The sequence below is a fragment of the Falco punctatus genome, assembly GCF_963210335.1.
Source record: "Falco punctatus genome assembly, chromosome: 7".
Lineage (NCBI taxonomy): Eukaryota > Metazoa > Chordata > Aves > Falconiformes > Falconidae > Falco > Falco punctatus.
The window spans coordinates 39046848-39072320 of NC_137587.1; the positions used below are offsets into that span (position 1 = coordinate 39046848).

The following is a 25473-nucleotide window of genomic DNA, read 5'->3' on the forward strand; positions in this document are numbered from 1 at the left end:
GCTGGAGCGGCGGCCGTCACCTCCTCCACCCACTCCCACAGCTCTCCAGCAGCTTGGTGCACAGCTGCTGCAGGTGTTACAGGACAAGGGAGCTAAAGATATGCTGTATGGTGAGATACAGCTTCTCTGGGGGAACAGCAGGATGCCAAGAGGGTGTATGAGCACTGATGGCCAGGGCAGGACGGAGTGGAGCCATGAACACCCCCCCATAGCACCCGGTAAGGGGTTCCCCAGGTCACACGTGAAGGTGGGGTGGTGGGCACCCACCCCAGCAATGCTCCTTTGGTGGCATTCATCCAGAAGAAGTACCACTGTTGTTTGTCTTAGCACTTCTCGAATAGTTTACAGGCCAGTGTAGCTCAGCCACCCGCTCTTAGGTGGATTTTTAACCTTTGCTTTACTGTTGCAATCTCAGTATGGAGCAGCAAAGCAAACAGGTAACGTGGCACCGTCCACTCTGCCCCAACTGCCCCTGCAAAGCTCCAACACCAAAACAACAATGCAAAGTTGTTCAAAAAAGATCAATTCCTCAGGATTGTGTTTTTGGGGTTATTTTAGCAACATTTCTTCGAATACTTGTGATATATTTCCTGCCCCTTTTAACAGCCCAGCCCAAGACTTTTTAATTAAAAAGAGCTTTAATGTTGTATATCCTCCCACCTACTGAATCACAACTGCAACTTTAAACACAACTGGAAGGCAAAGCTTTTCATAAAGGTTATTTCCCCAAGTTCAGCAGAAGGTCTCAGCCAAAGCTCAAAGGGCACAGCTGACGGGGGGCTCTTTCCCAACACCCACAGCTCACTCGAGAGCGCAGGGGCAGAAACCAGAGGCCAGGTAATGAGCAATTTGAGCTCGTTAAGCAACTAAGAGCTGCTGGAAGGTTATGCTGGCTGCATAAAGCCTCCAGGATGATCAGAGCCCTTGACTGCAGCCACTGAAGTCAGTCAGAAGGTGGACTTTTGGCTGGAAAAAGCCTATTTTGAGTAAATGCCCAAAGGCAGGCATGAGCTCCAGTCACAAGCAATGCAGGTGGGCAGGAGATATCTGCCCAGGGTTTCCAGAAGCATTCCCACCTCCAGCAAGCTCCCAAACGAGGGACAGCTGGGACATGCTGGCAGGGCAAGCGACCCACCAGCCAGGTCTCAGCAGGGAATTCAATCCACAGCATAAAAGGAACCAAGGCCACTTCTTCACACCATGAGATAAACAGGACTAACCACATCTCAGGGCTCCTAGCTGAGAAAAGTTGCACGAACCAAAGGATAAACCTGCACCTAGAGGTAGAACACAAGGAAAGGACCACAGAACCTGTGCCAAGGACCTGGATGGGCATAGCACAGGGCCTTGTTGACCGGTCACTCTGCAGTACATGTGCAGGAGATGATGGGAGACACCCAAAAGTAAACCACAGTGATAGGAAAAATGCAAAGAAGCTGCTTATACAGGGGACTCTTGAGAGAAAAAACCTGAGAAGCAACACATACCACCAGAGGGTATCAGAAATGAATAGAGCACGTGATGAAGCACATGGGAATCATGGTAGGCTGTGGATGGTAGGATGTCACCTTAATAACAGATTTTGGTTCTTTCACAATTTGATTTTTGCTTTCTTCTGGTTTTCCTTTTTGAGCTGTAAACACTTTCAAGCTGAATATTTTTTCAGTCCAATGAAAGCAGATTTTCCCATGATCACAAAGCCAGGGAAGTTTCTTCCCAATCCCACACCTCAAAAAAAAAAAAGCAGGGAATAGAACATTTCTTGCAGAAATGCCTGTTTTGACAAACAGGCCATTTTCCACCACAATCACCAGTTTTAATATACAACCGTGAGAAAGACAGAAGTAACTCAGCTTCATGACAAAGACTATTCTTGACAATGCTCCTGGGGCTTCCCAGGAGGGTTATTTCCCAATAGGATGGACCATTTGGAAAAAAAAAAAAAACAAAACACATGAAGGGCTGGAGGGGACTTTCATTCATTATTCCTTCTCCATTGCAGACTGCCACAGCGTTCACCCACAAAGCCACACTGTACCAGCAGACTCCCCATCACCACCTGCAGCCCAAAAACTTCTCTGGTTGCTTGGTTTATCATGTGCTTCAGCATAGCGAAGTAGGTAAGAGATTAAAGAAGCTGTGCTGGTTTTGGCTGTGATAGAGTTAATTTTCATAGAGGCGTTTAACGTTATCTTTTTTCTCTCCTTTTCTCATCTGGGCAGCAGAAAAGCCAGGGCCAACACAGGCTGATGAGGGCTCCTGCCACAGGTTGGCAGCTTGCAGGTGGTCACACTCACCTGTTGGTGCAGTTACAGAATCATAGACTGGGTTGGGCTGGAAGGGACCTTAAAGACCATCCAGTTCCAACCCCCAGCCACGGGCACCTTCCACCAGACCAGGTTGCTCCAAGCTCCATCCAGCCTGGCCCCAAGCACTTGGAAGTCACAGCTCCAACCACAGCACAGACACTGCCTGCCCCTTCAAACCACCTGGCAACACCGGAGAGCAAACGTTAAGTGTAAAAGGGCTACAAAGGGACTTCCCCAGCACACACAGGCACAGCCTGCTTTCCTTCTGGTGACTCAGGTTGATGAGACCCAACAGGGTGGCTGAATGCTGTCCCTGGGTGTACAAGCACAGCCACACACAGCCCCTCTTCCCTCTACACTACCTGTCAGCTACAATGCTCCCCAGGAGTCTGGGATCTGTAGAGTTTAATTTTTTTCCCTGAATCTCAGCAATACCTGCATCCTGCGAGGCCAGCAGAGAGGCTGGAGGGCAGCAGGAGCCTTGAAGACAGCCTCGCTCCCTGAAAGAGCAGTGCAGCTTCTGCCAGCACAGGCTGAGCTCGTCGCTATGCGTGGTACGCCGTGGGGAGACCCAACCAAGACTTCAGCTTTGAGGTCTCTTGTTGCACCTGCATCACACCTGCTGTTAGGATATATCTGTTCAGGTAATTTGAACATTTGGCCACAAACCAGGTATTTCCTCAGTGAAGCGTGATCAGGCATCCAGAAGTGCCCAAGAGGGCTACAAGCCCACGCAAGGCTCGATAAATTCAACAGCCACTCCACAGCAGTCACTGCCTCCCACCTTCCCTGCCCCAACAGATTTGCCAATGATTCCTCTGGCAACAAGGTAAGTAGTGACAGAAGAAGGTGACACCGTACCTCATGGGTTTTTTGCTGCCCGGTCAAACAACTCATCTGGGGACAACAGCAATCCAACATCTCATCATAGGCTTGGAGCACCTGCTAGCATAGAAACAACCCCCACCCAAGGAGACGGAGCTTGTGCCACCTCCTTGTGTGATGCCATCACCTCCAAGTCACCAAGGATGCTACCATTCCAAAGGATCATACTGTGCTTTAATATTTTAGAGACAATGGACTTTTGTGGTACAACAGCAGGCTGTATGTACTATACATATATACACACTGGGTGTAGTTAAAGCTCATGTATTTGAACAATACTAATGTTCAAAAAAATGCACCAAGTCTTACAACGACAAAAAAAAGGTGAACAAAATCCAAGGCCACAAGTATAGAGAGGTATGTTTTAAGGACTACAGGTTGCATGGAAATAAAAAAAACAGCGGTGGTGCAATGTGAACTTTATCCTGAACAGAGATAAGTGGTTAAAACACAACCTTTTCATTACCTCAGGAGCAAGACAGTCTTTTACAGAGACTTTTTACTTTCCAAACTAAATAGGCAAAGAGAAACAAATGTACTAGTGCAGTCACCAAATTCTCCTTCCAGTTGTTGAGCTAAAAAGAGAAAGAGTTTTACTCTTTTTTTTTTTTTTTTTCAGGCAAGAAAGATTTAAGGCTTTTCAGCTGGATATTTGAAACATACTGAACTGAAAAGGTCTGCTCTCAATCATTTAAGGAAAACAAATGCCATAGAGTTAGTGTATTTTATAAATGTGTACCACACAGCTTGTTTACACTAGCAGACAAACACTGTTATAGCACCTAAACTCTACAGAATCCAGAACGGAGGATAAAAGATTTTTCCAATAATGCTGTTAAGGTCAAGGTAAAATGAGTATTATTAAACACATGAGGTGGTTGTTCTTGGAAGTCCTTTAGGCCCAATGGAAGTTTGCCAGAACTTAATTTTCATTTCATTTCCAACATGGGTTGAGGCAAGAGACAGGAATGTTGGTAAGATCAAGCTTGCCAGACCAGGAACTGCCTTTTAGGTTAGCATACAGAACATCTTGGATTCATATTCGCCAAAGCAGATACGACTGTGGGAACATGCATTGTGGGCATCTGACACCCTGGCTGACATTTTATTTTTTAAGTTTTGCCTCCTGTGCTTAGTTTGAGAAGGGTGGTTTTCATTTGTAGCTCATGTTTTCCCAATTAAGAGTTACAAAACACCCATTAAAATTGTAACAAAGTATAAGAAGTTCAGTCAAGTCCAGCCGACTGAAACTTTTTGTACCAATACTGCCACATACAGAGGTTGCCACATAAACAGAAAAATGTGGTTTAATTAATTTTGATGACCCTGGAAATGCTTTTCTCAATTGCTCTTATGAAATAAGTTGTTGTCATTTCAGGTTACTTTGCCCTGAAATGACCTGCCATCAGGCAGGAGGGGTACAATGTGCTGTGTTCAGGATTTCAGTGCTCACCCCTTTGGTCCAAAATTTATGAGACAAGTCTTTAAATGCTTGAAGAGAAATCTTCCATTTTCAGATTATGACTAGTTTTAGCTTCTCTGTCTAACCCATGGAAATCTAAGGGAAGCTCAAAATAATAAATACCATTAAAAACCTCTTTAGATATTTTAGCACTTTGCAGACAGAATCTGGGGGTTTTCTCCTCCCCCCGTTAAAGTTTGCTTAAAAACAGCAAGAAATTGACAGTGAAAGTGGTCAGACATTCTGAGGCACAGCAAAAAAGGTGCATAAACCCCTTTACATTGAGATAAAACCGTGTCCCAAATAATTTAGAAGCTAATTCCTTGCATGTTAGGAGGCTAGGAAAAATGTGTTTTAAATTTCTCAAAAAAGGAGCGTTAATACTAGCAAGAATATAAAACACCACCAGAGGTAACATCTCAAAGAGGTATAACATATATATCTAGACACTGAAACAGCCACTGTAGGACTTGTAATAAAATACAGTCAGAGATAATTCAGGACCATCCTTTTCAGCAGCAGTGCAGTATCTGCAGCGTAAGTGGTCCTACATCAAAGGATCCACAGACTTGCAGGTGTTTCTTGTGCTGCTCCATATTTATTCTAATAAACATAATTATTTCATAAATATCCATTTCACTCCCAAGCCCCACTTCGCTCTTAACACCAGCATATTCTGCATTGTGGGAGGAAAAACATTTCCAAAACCTTACTTGTAGCTTGTAATCCTGTGACATCAGCATCATTGGAAATCCAGGAGGAGCCTACCTCATCATTACATTTTTCATTTGCCATCAGAAGTCTCTTACTTCACAAAGACTATGACAACAATTCACAACAATTTAGTTTAAAAGTGAGATGTAGGAACAAGTAAGAACAGACAGCGACACTGGACAGAACCATCTCCAGAGTGCATTTAGAGAATAACACAGTTTCAGCTCCTGATGAGTGTCAAGAATTCTTCACGGGTCTTTGGATCTTCCCGGAATACCCCCAACATTGTGCTGGTTACTGTTTTACTGTTCATTTTCTGTACCCCACGCATTACCATACACATATGCCTAGAAGAAATGGGAGGGGAATCAGTAAGTCAGGCATACTCAAAAGAAAAATGTAATCCCACAAGGAGAGACCTTTCTTACACGGTCATGTTAAATTCCAGGGAAATAACAAAACCTCCACATCCAGAATGCACAACTGTCAGCAGTACCTCAGCTGTCCTCTACAGAAAATAAAGTCAAATTCCCAGCCCCCGAGCACTGTCTTCTCTCCTGTGATCCTAGGAAAATCCCACCTTTCCAATGTGCACTCTGATCACAGGGACATGCCTGTTGCTAGTCCCAAGCTTTGCTCTACTTGAACAAGTAGAAGGTGCCCTGAGGCACAGACCCAGCGCAACTGGGACAGCTGACCGCACAGCCAGTTGCCACATCTCTGCAGCAGTTCAGGTATGTCCTCAACTTTCACATGGCTCCAACCCCCAGGCCATTTCGCTTAACAGCAAGGATTATTATTTCACACTCTGCCTCAAACAAGCATGACAGCCACCACAGCCAAAGAGGCAACACACAACAGCTCTGTAGCACACAGCTGGAGTTACACCCAGCCTATACACCACCTCAGAACAGCTCAGAGTAACTTACGTAGCTTCAATAACCACTCCAACTCCAGCAGGCTGTAAGGCTTCTGTGATAGCTATTGCAATTTGTTTGGTAAGGCGCTCCTGGACTGAAAGAACAACAGAGTTCAGTCAGGATTAAATCTGACTAGCATCAATGTGCCACCACTATCTGGATAGCGATATATTACATCCTCACTTCCAAGTGTGCCTGTTCCCCACCACCCACACAAGTACTGCTCTTCCCAAGTAAATTTTATTAGTACCAAATCATATCTTATGTTTTGTACCCTGGAACAGACCTTTTATTTACTTGTTTATATTGGGAGTCACTTTGCATTACCCCTTTGCAGGAATTGCATTACCATGATTTGTTGTAACAGCTCTTACATTTCCTATTATGCAGTTACATTTTCTTCCTTCTCTATTTTCTTTCAGTTTTTATGTATTTGTTCACTGGCTTTACTGCTGCATTATTCATTCCCTACACACAGTTTCTCTTTTTAAGGAAAGGAAATGGAGATTAAAAAAATGAGCAGATTTAGAGACTCTATTGTCCTGCAAAGCTTTACTTCCTGCAGCTCTAGCACCCTCTCTTCACCAATCTGACACCTAAAGGTCGCCAAGATTTTTGTCGCCAAGAACAGGCCAAATTTAACTGCAGGACAATGAGAGCAGACCGAGCCAAACCCAAGGCTTCAGGTCCTGCAACTTCCTCCACTTCTCAGGGGCTGCAGGCAGGCAGTCTGTAACCTGGGAGCTCTCGCTTTGTTTCTTCAGATAAGAAATCTTGAAGGTATCTCTCAAATTATCTGCAGGAGACTTCATCTCCAGCAGCATCCAACTGGTTTAGTTATTCCTGGCAGCTGTATCTTGTAGCACATTTATCCTCCGAATCCGTTACTGCCTACATCTATTTTCATAGGCTGATGTTACCCTTCACTTGTAAGGCAGAGGCTAAGTAAGATGACAGACGAGAAACATCTCTTCAAGAAGAGTGGTTTTCTTCACACTAAACTTTGCGTAGCTACAGTCCACCCACAATTAATTATCAGTACCCTGAGCTGGCTAGCAAAGAAGTGCACGCAACAAACCCAGAAATTCATCTGTTCACCTTGTAATCTTCTACTGTATATTTCCACAATCCTAAAGGAGAAAGAAAAAAAGACAACGCTTAGTTATTCCCATCTGACCATTGTCTGATCTTCACCATTGACTTGACACTATCAAATGAGACCCCTGTACTGATCTGCGGCCTTCCTGGAAATCCATGCAACATCATGCTGCTCCTCTGCCCCTGGCTGGCAGTGCTCAAAGAATTCCCCTACCACATCGCTGTGTTTAGGGACCGGTTTCCCCTACCTGCAAGCCCAGAGACTATTTCAGGGGCAAACCCAGCAATTCTCCCTAAAGCTGCTTCTGTGGGCTGTTACTTCTGAATTACTTGTACCACCACCCACCTGCATCCCATGGTTGCAAGGGAATCCATGCCCAAAGACTCCCTGAAAACTAATCCTCAAACAGAGGTCAGACTACCTCCTTTTGCTTCAACCTAAACCAAATGCTGTTTAAGGACAGTTCAGATACTGAGATTCCCAGAAGGTTACTGAAATTGAGCAAGAGATGTTTTGGATTCTTGCATTTTAACCACAAATCCAACTAAGAACAATGAGACTGAATTGTCTTTATTTAAAACAGACACCCTCCACCCATATATCACACCATCCTTCACATTTCAATGCGGGGATCACCTTAATGCTCTCCTCAAATATTACTTCAAATTTAAGCCACTTGTGGGGCAACGCAAGCGATACTACCATCATTTGTCACCATAATACTATAATCCACACGTTTAAGAAAAGTCTTACAACTGCTCTGACTCAATTGGTTATTCATGCCAACCTCAAATGCTTAATTACACGTCAAGTGGTCACGTAAAGAAGCTGCTATAGAAAGCTTCAATATCCGTCTGGTCAGACTAGACAAAAAACAGACACCGGCTGGCAGCCTGAGGCATTAGTTACAAGGAACATTTCTAACAACGAGACTTGTCTGCTGTTTCGGGAAGAGAATTATATGCAGAAACTGCCCTTCAGAAATGAAACGGTTGTGTTACAGCTATTCTAAACAAAGCAAGATAATTTTTAGATTAAATATATAGATTGGAAACAAGCTGATGCTGAGGTACTGCTACGCCGGTGTTGCACATAAGTAGTCCTATAAGGATGTTTACATAAACAGTTATTTGCCTTATCATTTTCGAGCCTGAGCTTGAAGTCCGAAGAAAGATCTTTGTTTACAGAATACAGGTCATCCACAACTACAGAAACTCACCACATTAGACTAATCCTATTATGAAAGATTAGGCCTACAGTACCAACAACCTCATAAATCTTTGTTTGAACACTGGTTGCATTATATAGGGCACAAAAGGGAAGCACTATTTGGCCCACCAATCTCTTCATAGTAAGCACTCAAAAGCGAGTGAGAATCCAGAACATTTTGTTACACACAAGTCTAAGCTTTTCATTATTGCAATATATGGGAGTTTTACCCTGACTTGAAAAAGAGGCAAGATATAGCCTTTCAAGCACAACACAGGAAACCTTGCATATATTCATGCATATTCCTACATGGAGGATAAAGAGTAGGGAAACTGTACACTTTTAGCACCATGTTGCCACTTGCATTAAAAAAAAAAATCACTGGATAGTTTTGAGCTCCTTTTTACATCTGCAATTCAGAGGTAACTAGAAACCAGAGCAAACACAAATCAACTGATGCGTATTTCCAATGTGATGCTCAATTCTGCATTCAAGCCCTGCAGAAATGAAAGCAAGTGCTAAAGACAGTCTCTTCAGGAAGGATGTTCGCCTTCAGAAATCCAACTTAAGAAAAACAAAACAAACCACTTAAAAAGATCCAGCCACACCAGCCAACACAAGACAAGCCCATGAACTGCCACACAGACATCCCCAAGCATAAGCAGCTACAGAAGGCAGTGTCTTTCACCCAGCAACTGCAGTGCTGACAGCTCAGAACCTCATCCTACAATTTCAAGCAGTTAGGTGCAGCCACAGAAAAGATGTAGGAAAAAAGTTAAATGTTGAACTGCCTGTTTCAGCCTTCTAATCAAAGCAAAGTCCACTCCTATAAGCACTGCTAAAAGACATGAAGATGGCCTCCCTGTAATATGAGGTTAACGTTAATAAAGATGTGACCTCCAAGGGCCCTTCCACTTCCAAATGAAATTCACTGTTGTGCAAGCAGAGCACAGAACAGAGCTGACTTTAAAAGCATTTAGTGCTGTATCCTACACATTTCTTACCTGCTAAGAAAACCCAGCAGGCATGCAGATTTACAAGGCTAATTCTCATTCGTATTATTGGAGCTACAGCAAGATTAACAGACATATCAGGGAAAGCGTAAGAAAAACCTATGTGGTCTTTCTGTACTGCAGCCAGTTTTTCAGATTCATTTCTCAAGAGAGACCCTTCCCAATAAGCCATAAGCTGCTTATTGAAGGGATCTACCATCCCCTTCCTCACCAGAACTAGAAAGCATCACTTCCTAACAAGATTGAGTGCAACAACTGATCCAAGAGCACTTGGTGAGGAAAAAGCTGTTCTACATAACAAATGGATTTCTCAAGTGTATCATAATTGCTTTGTTTCTTAGGCTGAACCTTATCTATAAAATCTGCCCCACAGCTCTCAGCAGGTCTCAAGCGAAAGAAAGAAATGCCAAATTTATCTGAAGAGTCAGCTCACAGATGAAAGCTTTAGATTCGGTTTCTCTCCATAGACTGTGCTCATCTACAGTTTGGAAGTTGCAGATTTTTGTTCTTGTCGGTCAAAATGCACACAAGTAAGGAACAGCTAGAGATCCCTGTGGGTTTTTGTGGCCAGCCTGCCGTAGAACATGACTCTTGCTTCAGCGCTCCCTGGAGACACTAATGCTTTGAATGAACATACAGAAGTGTTACAGCTCTACTACAGTGAACTGGTGTCAGTTCATACAGAGCTCTAAGACTTCTGTCCTCTCCACAGAAAGCATAATGCCAAGGATTGGTCTAAATCCAAATCTAGGACACAAAGTGGACTGAGCTTTAGAGGGGGACCAGATTAGAAAGATTAGCACAGTTAGCACAGCTTAGAATCCTTTTTACAAATTAGCATCACTTTCATTACATTAACACTTACCTAGCAAGCTTGCTGAGGCCAAGTACTTGTTTGTTAGGAAGATAGCCAATATGTACCTAGACAGAGGAGAACAAACCATTAACAGAATCAAACCCACACTTCCAAATGCATATGAAACTCATGCATAGAGAATGAGATGTGTGTTTGCCCCAGAACTAAGTCTGGAACAGTCCAGAAGTCTTAGCATGTGGGAGGAACATGCCACCATGCAAGCCTGAAAAATTGTGGAGCTAAGAGACTGTAAATGCCTGGTGAGGTCAGTGTCCTGGTGAAAAACAGGTAAGTTTTCTGAGGGGGAGAAAAATCACAACTCTTCAAGTCAAGGCTTATGTTCCAAGTCTCAGGAATGCTACAGAGTACTACTACATTTGGGTACAAAAAGCAGTCTATTACTCAGCACAGCACTATTTGTCTAAAATAAACATGCTTTTCCTACAAGACCTAAAATGGATTTAGGGAGTAGGAGGGAGAAGGGACTGTACTTCCAGGGAAAGTTCTGATGGCAAGAAGTACTTAGCCACTAAAATCAGGCTGCACTTACTGATTTTTTTTTTCTGCTTTGGTAATACCATAGATCACTGTATGATTAAGTCAACTTCCATCCTGCTCGAATATGGATTTGTTAGTGAACACATATTTGCACTAAGTTGGAGTAATTCTTTAGTAGAAAAGTGCTCAGATATGAAGGTGGGGGAAAGGCATTCAGCTTCTTGTTTCAGAAAGCAACATAGGCTACCGAACTCAAGTGGGTTTACAGTTATAATATGTTATAAACCAGCATCTGTGTCACTGTACCAGAGACTTGAAAAATTAGCCAAGATACAGTAGGGGAGTGTCAGTGTAGGATTCTGTCTTAGCACTTTGCCTAGAGGCCCCCTCTCAGAATCCTGTATTGCTGTACCTGCAGTTAGAGGTACCACAGTGCACCTAATTACTGGCTAACTTGCTCATTCCTATCACTTCTGTTGGGTAATCAACCCCACTGACACCTCAAAAGACATGAAACATTTCAAAGTGAGAGATATAACTTAGAAATAAGCGTTGAAACCTGTTCCCCACAGAGTACTTTTGCAAATTTCTTTATTTCATTTAAGATAGTACTGCAAATACAAGACCTACTGGTCAGTATTTGCAGCCTGTTTGATATACCCAACAGAAGAATGGTTAGTCTGAGAATATTTAGAGGCATACCAAGTCATTTACCAGACCATTATACGAGCAGGACCGATTCGGTGTTTGCGAGGAGATTTCTCCAAACCACACAGGCTAAACAGCTAGATGTAAAAAGAATGCATACATTGCCACAGGAGTAATGAAGCGAATATAAACAGTACATGTAACCAAGAATAACAGGCAAAATAGAAAGCTTGCACAGAAAAAGTTACCTTGTCTTCCAATATAAAATACTAACAGTAAGAAAAGAAAGCAGATGAAATTGAGTTGACTCAACTAAATAAACAGCTAGTTTCTGTTTGGATATTTTATTTTGAGGAGACAGTTTACTTGGAACATAGGTGGTACTGATCAAATTTTACAGACAACAAAATCACTTGCTACTCTCTGGCCTGTGAATACTTTACGGTAGAACAGATGGGTCAGAATAAGCTCCATCCTTCTATGCTGGTAGGGGAGCAAAGAGGCTGAGATGTGCCGAAAGGACTACCCACTCTGAACTCTTCACCATATTTACAGTGGTTAACTTGAGAATTTTTGTTTTCTTTTCAAAGTTGTTGAAATTGTGATGCCAACACCCTCCGAAACACCAGCCCCTTTCATGGGAGTCCCAACCTAAGCAGCCCCCTGCTAGTCAGTTCTGACCACCCTCTCCCTGAGAAGGTTTGCTTATTTCAGACAGGGCTGTTAATCAGAAGTTTGTTCCACTCACGGGGGGTTCCCCGAGATGAATGTGCACTACATAGCTCCGAGCCAGAAGCTAAATCCATGACAGAGCTGGCGTGCAGGGTGAGCTGGTTTAATATCAAGATGTCTGCCCTCAAGGCTTGCTGCTGCTTCACAAAGAAGAGCTTTGATATGAAATGTCAGAAGCCATTAGATTACTTAGACTACGAAAGGTTGAGTGTTGTATTTTAGGAGCTTAAATCCAAACAAAACTCACATTAAGGAGGTCTTCCTTATTTGTATTCTGAAAATTAACTTCTAGAATCATAGCCGTAAGCAGCAAATACTTATAGCTTTAAAAGCTTTGTTGCTACCACTACGAAGTCTTTTACATGTACTTTAGGTCTTTTATCGTGTATTCCCACATTTGTTTTGTGAAGAAGAGTTACCTTTCCAACAAATGGAACGAGGTGATGCTCACACAATGAGAACATGTCTATGTCCTTCACAATTACCATCTCATCATGGTCTTCATCAAAGATGGCGTCATTCAAAACATCTGAAATTAAACATTTGCATTAAAAAAATAATAAATGCACAAGCATGGGAGGTTCTTCCAGCCAGTATTTGAGAAAGTTTATAGCAAGAGTATAGCCCTCTTGGAACTACAGAGTTTAGGGTTAAGATATGGGAGGCAAGTAAGGAATAACACGACAAGTATGCTTTGGTTTGCATACGATCATACAGTTGCCACAATACTATGTCAGACTACCTATGTGCTACACCGGGAGTCAGCCTGGAACATTTTATCTGAATAATAGTTCGAGCCCAGGTTAGAATGAGTCTAGTCTTTGCAGAATTAACATGACGTCTTAAGAACAATTAAAAGTACAGCTGATAAAGCAAGTGCTGAGGAGGAGAGCACATCTCATAGTGAGCTTCCATTAGCATTTCCACATACCACAAGTGAAGCTGAGCCTGAGGTTTTAGAAAAGCTAAGCAGTCACAGTGGTTTCTTCAAACACTTCAACACCAGCCTCACTATCCTCAAGAAGGCTTTGCACACAAATAAGATACTGTTATTTCACCCTGAAGCACACCAGCCAGCAGCTGTTCAGGTGTGTACAGAAGTTGAAGAGACAGCTCTGTATCCACAGATCAAGGAGAGATTTGCTGTCCTGAACTGAAAGCAGGTATGTATATGCATACTCCGGTCTAACTCTGCACCTCAGAGTTAACAGAGGGTTGAGGTGAAGAAACCCTCAAAGATAGAAGGAAGAGACAGCTCAGTAAGAAAAGGAACATAGATTGTGACACTTTGCTATCCTCAGAGCTCAGCAGAACAGATCCTCAGTCAATTTTCCCAATTTAGCAGTCCCCCGACAAGTGCCCAAGCAATCCTGGCATAGTTTACAGCAGATCGCTGTAGTCTCCATCCAGCTTGCAGGCAGCTGGACCATGCCTGGAGAGGTTAAATGTAGAACAATCTCAAATTAAGAGACCAAAGCTTCTGAAGGACAAGAGAGAAGAGCTGTATAACAGGGTAGGGGGAGAGAACAGCAAGAGAGAACTAGCTCTACACAAAGGCTGATAATCAAAACATGGAACTCCGCAAAAAAGTTAACTTGAAGCCACAATGACTTCCAGTTACTTCCAGGAACCAGAGTCACATACACCATAGCTAGAAGGGGAACAAGGGTGTTGAGGCACTGCCCTGCTTCATCCACTGTGGAGCTTAGCACCTGCCGTGGTGATTACACAAATCTAATAGTTGTGTCTGCTCTTCTTGCCTTTATGCCTTCCCCTGACATGCACGTACACCTAATGGCCACCATCTGCTGTCGATAACGTATCATCATCATGGAGCATTTTAATTTCCTGCTTGCTATCAGCACTACACAGGTAACCCTGGAAACTGTGTGCAAGATGTTCTGCCTGCGACGCATGTTCTTTCCTGAGAATAGCTGGCAACCTGCAAGACAGTGAGGCTGAACCCCAGAGGCTTTTGATCAGGTCAGAGAGCAGGAGCAGGGGCCAGGAAAGAGGCCAGGAAACAACTCTATAAAGGCACGTGATTTTGTTCCTCGTATTTTAGAGTCTAGTTTACACCAAACACTGCTGGAGAGGATTTTGATTACATGGGAAGCATCACACAGTTGTATAACTACAGATCCAGTCAGGAATAGCCAGAGCAGGCTCAGAGGCGAGGGAAGGGGAGACAGAGCAGCCACCTGGGTCCATAGCTCCTTCTCTGTGCACTCTGCAGACTGTGCCATTTCTTCAGCAGAAAGGCAAACAGTGGTTTCACAAAACCTGCTACTATGCCCAGTGTTATTAAAGCAGAATCCAAACAGATCCACGAAGCATCTCCAGAGTGACTATTGCTGTTATTAGACCACCAGCTTGGCTCACGCCAGCCTTGCCAGGAGCATATCAGAGCCCGATGTTAGATATAGATTTACGTCAGCACGCTTGCAAAGCAGACTGCTCAGAACAGTCAAAAACAGCCATATTCTCATTAAGAGTCACAGCAACGTGCGACACAGCGTAAGGCCAAAGCCACAACAAAAGATGCTTCAGCCACAAAGTCTCATATACATGTACATATATATGCACATATATATATTTACACACTTGTAAATCCATAAAATATATACTAACAGACCCTTAGAAACTTCATTTAAGGAACCTAACTATTTGGAATGCTAAAGAGCCACATTGTATTGTGCAGACGGACATTAAGCCCTATTTTAAAGTTGGGAGAAAAAGAAGGTTAAGTGACCTGTGAAGTACCACACAGGCAACTTCAGGAATAATAAAATTTTTATATATATTTAGAATATTTAATATTCAGGAATAATAAAATTATCCTTCTTGCGTATCTCCTCTTAGCCTAGAGCCCAGCATCACAGGAGTCTGGGCAATGCCCCTCACAGCCAAGGGAGCTTTAGAGGTGTGTGAGCAAACAGACCCATGTGTCAAGAATACAACCACAGCTGTGGGATTGCTTCCCACTTCTCATTTATACAGGTCCTGCCAATTTTGCACCTTAGATTTATTTACTATCAGCAGCAACTTGCAGCCAGATCACAGATGATACCTGCTCAGCCGCATAACCTCTGCAGCTGTGCCTGTAGCAAGTTGTGCTGATTTTAAGTCAGCACCAGTTACTCCTTGAGAAGGAAGGCCAGAGCCCATAAAGGAAGAAACCAGATTAGTGTTAGCCCCTCCAGTAACCCCTTCACAAGTGCCAAATGATACAGGGGGATAAAGGTAAAACAAAACATGAGATTGAAGGGTGCTACCTAAGTAAATGGCCACAGTGTTAAGAGAGCCCCAGTCACCCCATCCTGCTCCAGTCCCACTTGCTCTGCTGAAAATAGGCATAGCTTGAAGCCTGCCTATCCCTACACCTCCCGCTTTGAAATCCAAGCCTTATGCTGACAAAACAGGTAAAAGTAGCTGTAAGATGCTGTGCTATGTCCCACTGCAGCAATTGTTTTCAGTAATTACACAGGAGGGACTTGTTTGGCAAAGACTCAAACACTTCGTGCAGGGAGGCAGTACCATTTTATCTAACTTTGTCTGCCTTCCATTATTATTCTTTTTCAGTCATTCAGTTTGCAACAGCATCAAATAGGGCTCCAACAAGTTCAGCCTGCATCCTGGAGACACAGCGGAGCTGGGAGGACAGAAGGGGAAACGGGGCCTCCGACTAACCAGGCCAAAGGCAAAGCAGGTGAAAAACTCATGCCTCTTTTCCTGTTCTTTCATCCTACCCGCTAGGGCATGCCGCCTGCTTTGCTAGCTTAATTTCAGTTTCCTCATTTGGAGGCCCCAAAACTTTTACTCTTGCCACCCAGGGCAAGGTCTAGAAGTCATGTTGTCCCTGCCCAGGCACGTCCCAGTTCACAGAGCAACGTGGCTATTACACTGGCTGTATCTCTCAGCTGTAAATTCCTCACCTGCCCTTCTAATACAACAGCATCTTTTCCATTCCCTCCTGTGACACCAAGACCTTCAAAGCAAAAGCATAGAAGTCAACAGGGCTTTCAGAGGGAAAGAGGGCTAGAAGTAGTAAATATTACTAGCTTGGTTTCCTGACAAAGGCAGGCCCCTTCAGCTCAGATGGGCTCCTCCTCAACAGGCTACTTTTTCTTAATACAAAAAGGAAAGTCTTCCTCTCAAATGAGGTAAGACTTTTACTCCCTCCAAGTACCATCTACATGCTAGTAGAACAGGACTAGCATCTCCTTTGCTAGCAAGATGGGCATATTCATACATCACCCCTTGGCCTGCCAGAGCCATACCTCCCCTCACTCTGCTTTTACTAGGCACAGCTGTGCCCAAGTGCTGCCACCCAGCCCTGTCTATATGCCAAAGGAGACTGCAAATAACACCATTTTCATTCTCCGCTACCCCAGAAAAGTCAAGAGAATTTACTGCTTAAGTCCTTAAGCCTAGACACATCACATTAATGAAAATCTAAGATTTGAATTAAAATACATGGCTGAGGAGGAAAGTAACAAGAACAAACATTTCATGTACAACTGGGGTGCTCTCCAGATTATTCCAGCGGATTTTTCCTTCAGCCCAGGGTTCAAGTCCTGCTGTAGAAGCTTCAGTGGGCTCTAAAACTGAACAGTCACTTCCCACTGCAAGTTAACTCCTGAAAGAACAGAATTAAATTTCCCCCCCCCCCTTTATCTTCAGAAAGAGTTGATAAAAGCAAAAATCAGAATTAGATGTAGACAAAATGAGAAAGACCTTTCAGGATTTTGCGTCAGAGCTAAGCAAAAAGACCTGTTGCTATAGAAACTATTTGCATGGCTTTAATGTGACACAAGAAAGCAAAAGCACCTCTGGCAACCAAAGAAGCTAAAGCCCACCCAGCATATGGTGAAGGGAATGAAGGGTGGCAGCACTGTGCAGAGCAGCAATGCATCAGCTTCACAGCACTTCAGATATCCCATTTTTAGTACGCCTGGGACAGAGGAGACTGAAGTGATATAGATGGTTCTCACTATGAGTTAAAGTACTTCCCCATGGTGTTAATTTACCTCACTGCTCCACTTCAGAGAGCAATCAGACTGAGGATTCCTCAGCGTCAACAGGGTGACGGCAGCCTCAGAGATTCCACAATACTGTTCCTTGAGCTCATCCATCCTGGTAGAGACAATCCATATCCTGCCACCCCTTACAGAGCTCCAGACCATCTTCGTGACAGCCCATCTCTCTCCATAGTGACCCATAAGTCCCAGCAGACAGCCGAGGCCATTGCAGCATGGGTTCAGGCCAAGGAAGGAGGCAGACATCCTATCAGGGTGGCAGGGCAAGTCACACCACACTGATACCCATTAGTTTGAACAAACTGAAGTACAGGTTAAGGTCAGGTACTTCCCAGGAACACAGAGTTATACCAAAACCAATGGCAGGGGACCTTGCATGAGCCAGGAACAGGTAAGGGTTTGGCAGCTACTCCAGAACAGCACTGCCACAAGCCAGAGATGAAAGGCCAACCATTCACTAAGTCAGAATCAGCTGGGATATGCTGGCAGATACCTTTAACCGTCTTTCTAAAGAAGTTCCTCTGAAGACAGAGGTAACTGATAGCAGGAGACATGACCTAACAACTGAACGCGTGGCAGGGAAACCAAGAGACTACAGGGTCAGAATTAAATCTGGAAGGAAATTTCTGTAAAAACCTTTCAGTTGCTACTGGGTAAGCAGTAAGAATCAAAACCATTTTTTTTAATTTATTTATCCATGTGATGACACCACAGATAACTGCAGTTAGAGAAAATATTCCAGACAAGAAACAAGAAAATGATTGCAGCCTTACAGTATTAAAAAGGTACCAGGAATTTATATAGACAAGAGAATCAGGCTACAAAAACACTCAATCATACAGAGTTTGTACTGCTGCAGAAAAGTTAATAGCTTCAGGTTGCTAAGTCCAGGTACAGCATTTGCTTCAAGAACTCTTGAAGAGCTCTAGAAAGAGACACAGCCTAAGATACCAGATTATTATTTAAATGGGCAATAGAGTTCAAAAGCTGCAGGGAAAATTAAACATGCACTATGTGGCTTCTTTGCCACAACGTACCTTCCTAACAGGAAACAAGAGAAATACCAGGCACAGAAGAATTTACAAGTTTGGCTAATATTTCAGATTTCACCACTGCCACACCAAAGCACTGAAAACAGACGTTCAACTTCAGATAGGAACAGTTGTTTCCAAAGCAAAGCTTAATTCCTCAGTTACCTGATGAGAGGTGAACCAGAGGTGTAATTTAAGGCACTTTCTATAGAAGCAAAGATGGAAGGAAAGTATTATCGCTATTCAACTAATTCTGGCCCTCATTTGTACAGATCCATTTAGTTTCCTGTAAGATACTTTTCATGCTGCAGTGAGACTCGAGTCTATTCATAAAAGATCAGTTATTGAAGACTCTCAGATGAAGCTAAGATTAGGTTCTAGAAGTTGTCCTCTGCCAGGAGGTTTATTAATGTGAGGGAAAACATGGTTATGGAGATGCTCATTAAAATGCATCAGGATTGCAATAACCATTTCAATGCCTTATGTCATAGAAGGTGCTGAAAGTCCCCTCATCCACCCTTCCTTCTGAAATTGAAACAAAGGAAAAAAATCAGAAGATGAAACAACACTTTGGAAAAGCAACATGAAAAGAGCAGAAGCCTTTGATATTCAAGATCCAAGAGGTTAAGATATTTAATAAATTCCCAGCAAAACCCCAAACTAACTCAGTGTTACTTGAACATTAGTGGGCAGGGGAGATCATCCTGGGAAGTCCTACAGTCCTGCTTCCCAGCAGAAATTTCACTGCACCAAGTACCTGTTTCAGTGTGGTAGGCTTCACTCATGGGGATACAGGTTGAAAAAAGAAGCCCCCAAGAACCTGACTCTGAACAACCCTGTATCTCCCACTCACGGGTTCACAAGAAACAAGCCACAGCCCTACCACAATAATGGTGATGCTTAAGTTAATAGGTTAGGCTGTTGCATCTACAAGAAGCAAGAGAACCAGCAGTACCCTGTTTCCAGGAAAGAATGGAGTAACTCACCAGCTCTTGGCAAAGTGCAGTGCTGCTGATCAAACAGCCTTGTTTAAGGCACTGCCTCTCTATTTTTACATAGCAATGCTTAACACCTCTCATCCACAGCAAAGTAAGTAGGACTGGAAAAAAATATGAGGTTACACCACCACTGTCACCTGTCAAAATACCAAATCCACACAGACAAGAAGAAGAAAAAGAGTATAAGGTTGCATTTTTTTTTTTTACCTTTCACCCTAGGAAGAGCAACATACACAGTTCAGCAGGTGTTAATCTACAGTACGAGACCTAACTAGTTATTGGCAAAATAAAAGCTGCATCATAGAGTCACTTAGCTTCCAGGCAAATAAAGCATACATGCAGCCTTTCAAACAGCAAATTTATCTCCTGCTCTTATTTCTAATTTTCATTTCCGTATTAAACATGGTGAAAGGACATCTGAACGTGCCAACATGTTTGAAAGTTAACACACCTACCATGAATTCTCCCAGCCTTTGTTCATCTAACAACTACCACCATTACCAGCAAGTACACCGTTTAGTGAACATGCTGTTCCACTTAAGAGTGCTTATGTATGATAAAAACAAGTTAACTTCCTACCGCAAATGCAGGCAGCTTGTTCAGCCCTGTGCCTAGTGTCTCCTACAGGATTACACAACCTGAACCAACTCCTTTATGATTTACCTTTTGAAGCTCACGTCCTTGGCATCCACTGTAACTGACAGTTTCTGTAACTTACCCATTAGCTCTGCTTAGCAGGTGATTCTGAAGTCTTCAGCTTCAGTTACAAGTTAGTACCATCTGCGATTTTTTATTTCCATTTTTTCACTTGTTTACTTGTGCTTTGTAGTATTTATGTATAGATTCACAGACAGCACCTCCGAGTATGACATCAAGCCTTTTAAGGACAGACAGATCTCTCAAGATTTAGTCTTTTGTGGCAAGCAATTGCCTGAACCAACTATAAGCATGCTAAAGGCAACTGGCTGTCAACAGTCCTGCTGCGAACCTGTATTAACCAAGGGGACAGGGTACCATTTCATAATATAATTTACTCCCAGAAGTATGAAGCTGATAGATCTGACCCTGGAAAAGAAAACACGTTCTTGGATGCTCATGCAGAAGCACCACACAAAACTGAACAGTAAAACCCTGCTCTGCCATCCTTACAACAGAAATCTCTTAATGTATTGTAACAGCTGTTAGCCTGCACAGCTGCCCAAGTGTGAACTGCTAGCATTTTTTAATCTGGCCCCCAGGTGGATTTTATTTGAAGTCACTGGAGGCATTCTTGCTACTCCAATGTAAGTCTGATGACTAGTACTATAGAAGTAAGACTAATACATTTTGTTAAAGACAGTGGTTGGGGCTTTCAGTAAAGCCAGGATTAATGAGAGGAGGCACAATCTAGAAAGAACAGAAGGAGCCAGATTTAGACATTTAGCAGGTAAACTCTACTAATGGCTCTGAAATACAATACTGACCAGCTGCAGAACACAGATAGCAAAGATGAATAACAGGTAAAGCAGGAACACTTACTTCCCACTATCAAAAACAAGCTCAGAAATACATACACAGTGGAAGCTGGAAAGCAGAATCACCTGCTACTCACATAAATCTGAATGGAGAGAAGGGACAGAATTTAGATGTCACCTTCCCTACAACACTACAAAGTCAAGCCATGGAAAGTACAAAAATACAACCACAGTCAGGTGTCATGGAAGCAAAGTGACAACACCGAGGAAAGAAGATCAAATGTCCAGCATATTTAACCATGTCCCAAATGTGTTATGTTCTCAGAGATGTGGTAACTAAAAAGATCACAGAATGGCTCAGGTTGGAAGGGACCTTTACAGGCCATCTAGTCCCAACACCCCTGCAATAAGTAGGGACATCTTCAACTTGATCAGGTTGCTCAGAGCCCCGTCCAACCTGACCTTGAATGTTTCCAGGGATGGGTCATCTACCATCTCTCCAGGCAACCTGTGCCAGTGTCTCACCACGCTCAGTGTAAAAAATTTCTTCCCAATATCTAATCTATACCTGCCCTCCTTCAGTTTAAAGCCTTTCCTCCTTGTCCTGTCACTACAGACCCTACTAAAAAGTCTGTCTCCACCTTTCTTGTAAGCCCCTTTAAGTATTGAAAGGCTATGATAACATTTGCCCAGAGCCTTCTCTTCTCCAGGCTGGACAACTGCAATTCCCTCGGCCCATCACCACAGCAGAGGGGCTCCAGCCCTCTGAGCATCTCCGTGGCCTCCTCTGGACTCACTCCAGCAGGTCCTTGTGTTTCCTCTGCTGAGTACCCCAGACCTGGATGCAGTGCTGCAGGTGGGGTCTCGGAGTGGAATCCCTTCCCTTGACCTGCTCGTCACACCACTTTTGATGCAGCCCAGGATGTAGCTGGCTTTCTGGGCTGGCAAGCACACATTGCTGAGTCATGTCCAGCTTTTCATCCACCAACACCCCCAGGTCCTTCTCAGCAAGGCTGCTCAATCCTTTCATCCCCCAGACTGTACTGATACCAGGGGTTGCTTTGACCCAGTGTGCAGAAGCTTGCACTTGGCCTCGTTGAACTTCATGAGCTTCACATGGGCCCACTTCTTGAGCCTGTCCAGGACCCTCTGGATGGCATCCCATCCCTCAGGCATGTCAACTGCACCACTCATCTGTGTCATCCACAAGCTTGCTGAGGGTGTTTGTTCTTTAAGTGTGAATTATCAATCAAGGCTCCAAAAGAAAAACAATACCCATCAGCTCAGCAGCTTCCAAAAGCTTTACAGATTCCTTAAGCCAAACTCCCCCACACTCACACCACTTTGTCTTCTCCAGTGCCGCCACAGAGAACAGATTGCTGCAGGACAGGTAAGACCACCATCCCTCACTGTACCCAAAAGCTTCCAGCAACCTGACTGCACTCAAAAGTATTTAGTGACAGGTAAATGCAAGGCATCACTCAAACCACTAACCTCTGAGGGCAGTGGGCAGCATTCCAGGTAGTCAGGTAGCTTAGTTGTGCTACCAACCACGGAACCCCCACATTTTCACAGTAAGTGAGGCTCAAGTCAAGCACATTAAACACTGAAGACCTCCTGCCACTAGTGTATTTGCAACTTTACACTCTCCAACCTTCGCTATATTTCATAATTCAGGATTCATATATAATTTTTGTATTTGTGTATGGCATTTTAATATTCCATCAGAAATGAACTGCTTTTCTCCTGCCTACCCAAGGCAGATACTCAAGCAGACAAACCCAGAAGGCTGATGTTAAAGCCTGTAACTGTACTAACACTCACTACCTTGGCTCATCTTTGCCACTCTTTTCTGGTTGTACAGCCTGGCAACACTTCCACATACTAGCACAGGTTGTGAGCTTAACTACGGCCAGCTGAGAACAAGTGCCTATTGCCACTCACACTGCTTCCAGCTTTGTGTTTGTACAGTCACCACCACAGCGCTTTTACTTAAGAAACCTTTTATGAAAAAATGGGACTTACAGCTATTGTAACCATCTGTTGTCCTCTGCCTGTTGAGGGGTAAACTTGAACACCCCAACATACACCATGTAAATCACTGCTTCAACCTCTGCCTATCCAGACAGTTCCACATAAGGAGCTGAATAAGCTGCAAAATAAAACTGCAAAAACAAGAGGTGAAGGCTGCTTTTTGTTGAGGTGGGGGGGGTGGGTGTGTGTGTTAGGTTTTTTGTAAAATTACTTCTTTTACAAGATAATTTATTCCTGTCTAGTTCACAGCCTGGCTAGGCAGGCAGTTGTACTAGTATAACCAAGTTAACAGCACAAGGGGAAACTACAGCAGAGACAAGTAGCAGAAGCCCTAGTCCCACCGCTAGCCTTGTTCCCAAAGCCTTTAGGTTTCAAGATGGATTGAAAACTCTCCCCAGAAGTTACTTCCATACCAACTTTCCCAGCCAATTCCTCCTCCACTAGTTGTTTTCCTAGCTGCTGCAGACCTGCCCTTCAGCTACAGCTCTGTCTTCCGTTTGGCTAGTAAGAGTGGGAAGCCTGGAAGCTGGGCATTGTACAGGCAGCAGTGAGTAGGTAGAAAGTAAAAGGATTCCCCACCTGGCACAGGAAGGAATGTTAGTATCACAGCTTCATTCTATTTCCCAGAAAGCAAACAAAAAAAGCAGCCCAATAGTACAGCAGCTAGCAGTGATGCTTTCTACTCTTGAATGTAATTGGTATGGATATTCAGGAAGGGACAATCCAGAACTACTCTGCTTAATCCCAGAGAATCCACATTGAAGCAGAAAAAAGCTATTAAAAAAACCTTAAGGGAACATGCGGCTCCACACACAAAACTGGCAGCAAGATGAGAGAGGACTAAGAGGGGCAGCAGCCTCATCCAGGTTCAGCACAGAAATCTGTGTTCAGGAACTATCACTAAAGGAAAATCCTTCTGCTAGAGACTGGCAGGATGACTGAGAGACGTCCTGTGTTTTACAGCAGTAGAGACACATGCAATCCCCAAGTTATTCCCAGTAGACAAAGGCTAATTCTGTGAGACCCTGATGAAACCAACTCAAACACAGCATGCAGCAGGACTAAAAGATGAGAGGTACAAGAACGGCCATTGCAGCCCAGGGCCCATTTCCAGATCTGAACCCAAAAACCTAGTTTGATCTGAAAGGCAAAAGAAATGCCACTCCTCTAGGGAGAAGCTAGGACACAATGCTGGCACACAAGTATGAGCTGGTCACGAATAAGTTAATGCTGGAAGTTACACTCAATCAGATTTCAGAAGAGCCAACAGCTGGGAAGTGAAACAGAAACTAAACACAAAGCCAACCTTGAAGCCGAAGCACAGTGCATTCCGAAGAGGCTCTGATGTGTATGCAGGAGCTCCCTGATGCCAGCCATCGGCACAGTTCAGCCTCTTCATTCAACCGCAACACACCAGCGCTGTACTCCGGAGAGCGGAACACGATCAGCTCCTTCTGATTCACATTTGAAGCTCTTGGCCGACAGCATTTGCATCCCTCATGCACTGACAGGAACTTGCCTTTTACTGGGGAATTCCCCAGCTTACCAAGCCCTTTTTTACTGTTTGTACTGGGTACAGCCTTTAGTGGAAAGGCTAAGAGGAAAAATGGATGGAAACCCTAAATTTTCAAGTAGGATTCAACCTGCACTGGAAGTGAAAACTCCGGAGTTGCTGGCGGTGAGAACAAATCCCACCCAGTCCTTCCCCTCCTGCCCGCAGCCAGCAAGGGGAGAAGACCCGAGGCTCCCCCCCGCACCCACTCTGGCTCCCGGGGCCCTGAGGCGCGGCAGGGGTCTCCCTGACCTCCTCATCTCGCTTCCCCAAGTTTCATTCCTACCTTTGAAGAAGCTCACCCCAACAAAAGCACCGGCGGGGCAGGCCCTTGGCCGGGCACACGCAACCGGCCCGGCGCCGCTCACGGCCCGCGGGGGCTGAGGGAGCCGCGCACCGCCCCGGGGGGAAGCGACGACGCCGCCCCAGCCAGGAGCGCTGAAGTTTGTGACAGAATGCGAACGCTACCGGCGCGGACTTGAAAAAAAAGAAATGGGGGGAAGGAGGGGGCGAAGAGACCCCAGGTGCCGCCAGGCCACCCCGCTGGGGACTCACTGGCAGGGGCACCGGAGGGGAGGCGCGGCGGCAGGGCAGGGGCGGAGGCCGTTTAAGCGAGCAGCGAAGCCCCCCCGGCCCGGAGCCCGCCCCCCCGCCCCGAGCAGCGCTCCCTACCCGAGATGGTCTCCTGGTAGCCCTTGGTGAAGAACTGCATGGCGGTGGCGGCCCTCCAGGGCGTCTTCAGCAGCCCCTGCCGCTCGGGGTCCTCGCCCAGCGAGCGCAGGATGGTGGTGTAGGCGGCCGCCAGGCTGGGCAGGCTCAGCTCGTTGTCCTCCTCGCTGCGGGGCCGCTCGCCCCGCCAGCCGTTCCCGCTGCCGCCGGGGGGGACGCGCGGCATCTCGGCGCCCGCGGAGGGCGGCGGCCTCTCCTGCCGCGCGTACCCGTTACAGCTCCGCGCCGCCTCCATCGGGCGCCGGCAGGGCCCGGCCGGGCCGCCGCCGTGTGGGCAGCACGCTGCGCCGG

The 25473-nt window shown here is 44.7% G+C and overlaps 1 protein-coding gene across 2 annotated transcripts; it reads right to left on the minus strand.

The window, feature by feature from the left end:
• Positions 1–3346: 3346 nt before the first annotated feature.
• Positions 3347–25420, minus strand: GCH1 (GTP cyclohydrolase 1). 2 transcript variants are annotated; one of them, XR_013929283.1, is made up of 7 exons: positions 25126–25420; positions 12765–12874; positions 11680–11750; positions 10477–10532; positions 7389–7420; positions 6300–6384; positions 3347–5717 (listed from the first exon to the last, which is right to left on the minus strand). XR_013929283.1 is itself a non-coding variant. In XM_080394446.1 (6 exons), the coding sequence occupies exons 1-6, from the start codon at positions 25415–25417 to the stop codon at positions 5591–5593; spliced, it is 702 nt and encodes a 233-aa protein (XP_080250572.1). In that variant the 5' UTR covers positions 25418–25420; the 3' UTR covers positions 3347–5590. The 2 variants fall into 2 exon arrangements, 1 of the variants encoding a protein (XP_080250572.1); XM_080394446.1 differs by lacking the exon at positions 11680–11750.
• Between the last annotated feature and the right edge of the window lie 53 nt (positions 25421–25473).

Coding starts and splice junctions, on each gene's coding strand:
- GCH1 (XM_080394446.1), bottom strand. CDS start 25,417: ATGGAGGCGGCGCGGAGCTGTAACGGGTACGCGCGGCAGGAGAGGCCG. Junction 7,421..10,476: donor GGCCTCAGCAAGCTTGCTAG/GTAAGTGTTAAT, acceptor TTTCTCCTTTAG/GATTGTGGAAATATACAGTA. Junction 6,385..7,388: donor ATACAGTAGAAGATTACAAG/GTGAACAGATGA, acceptor TTGTTCTTTCAG/TCCAGGAGCGCCTTACCAAA.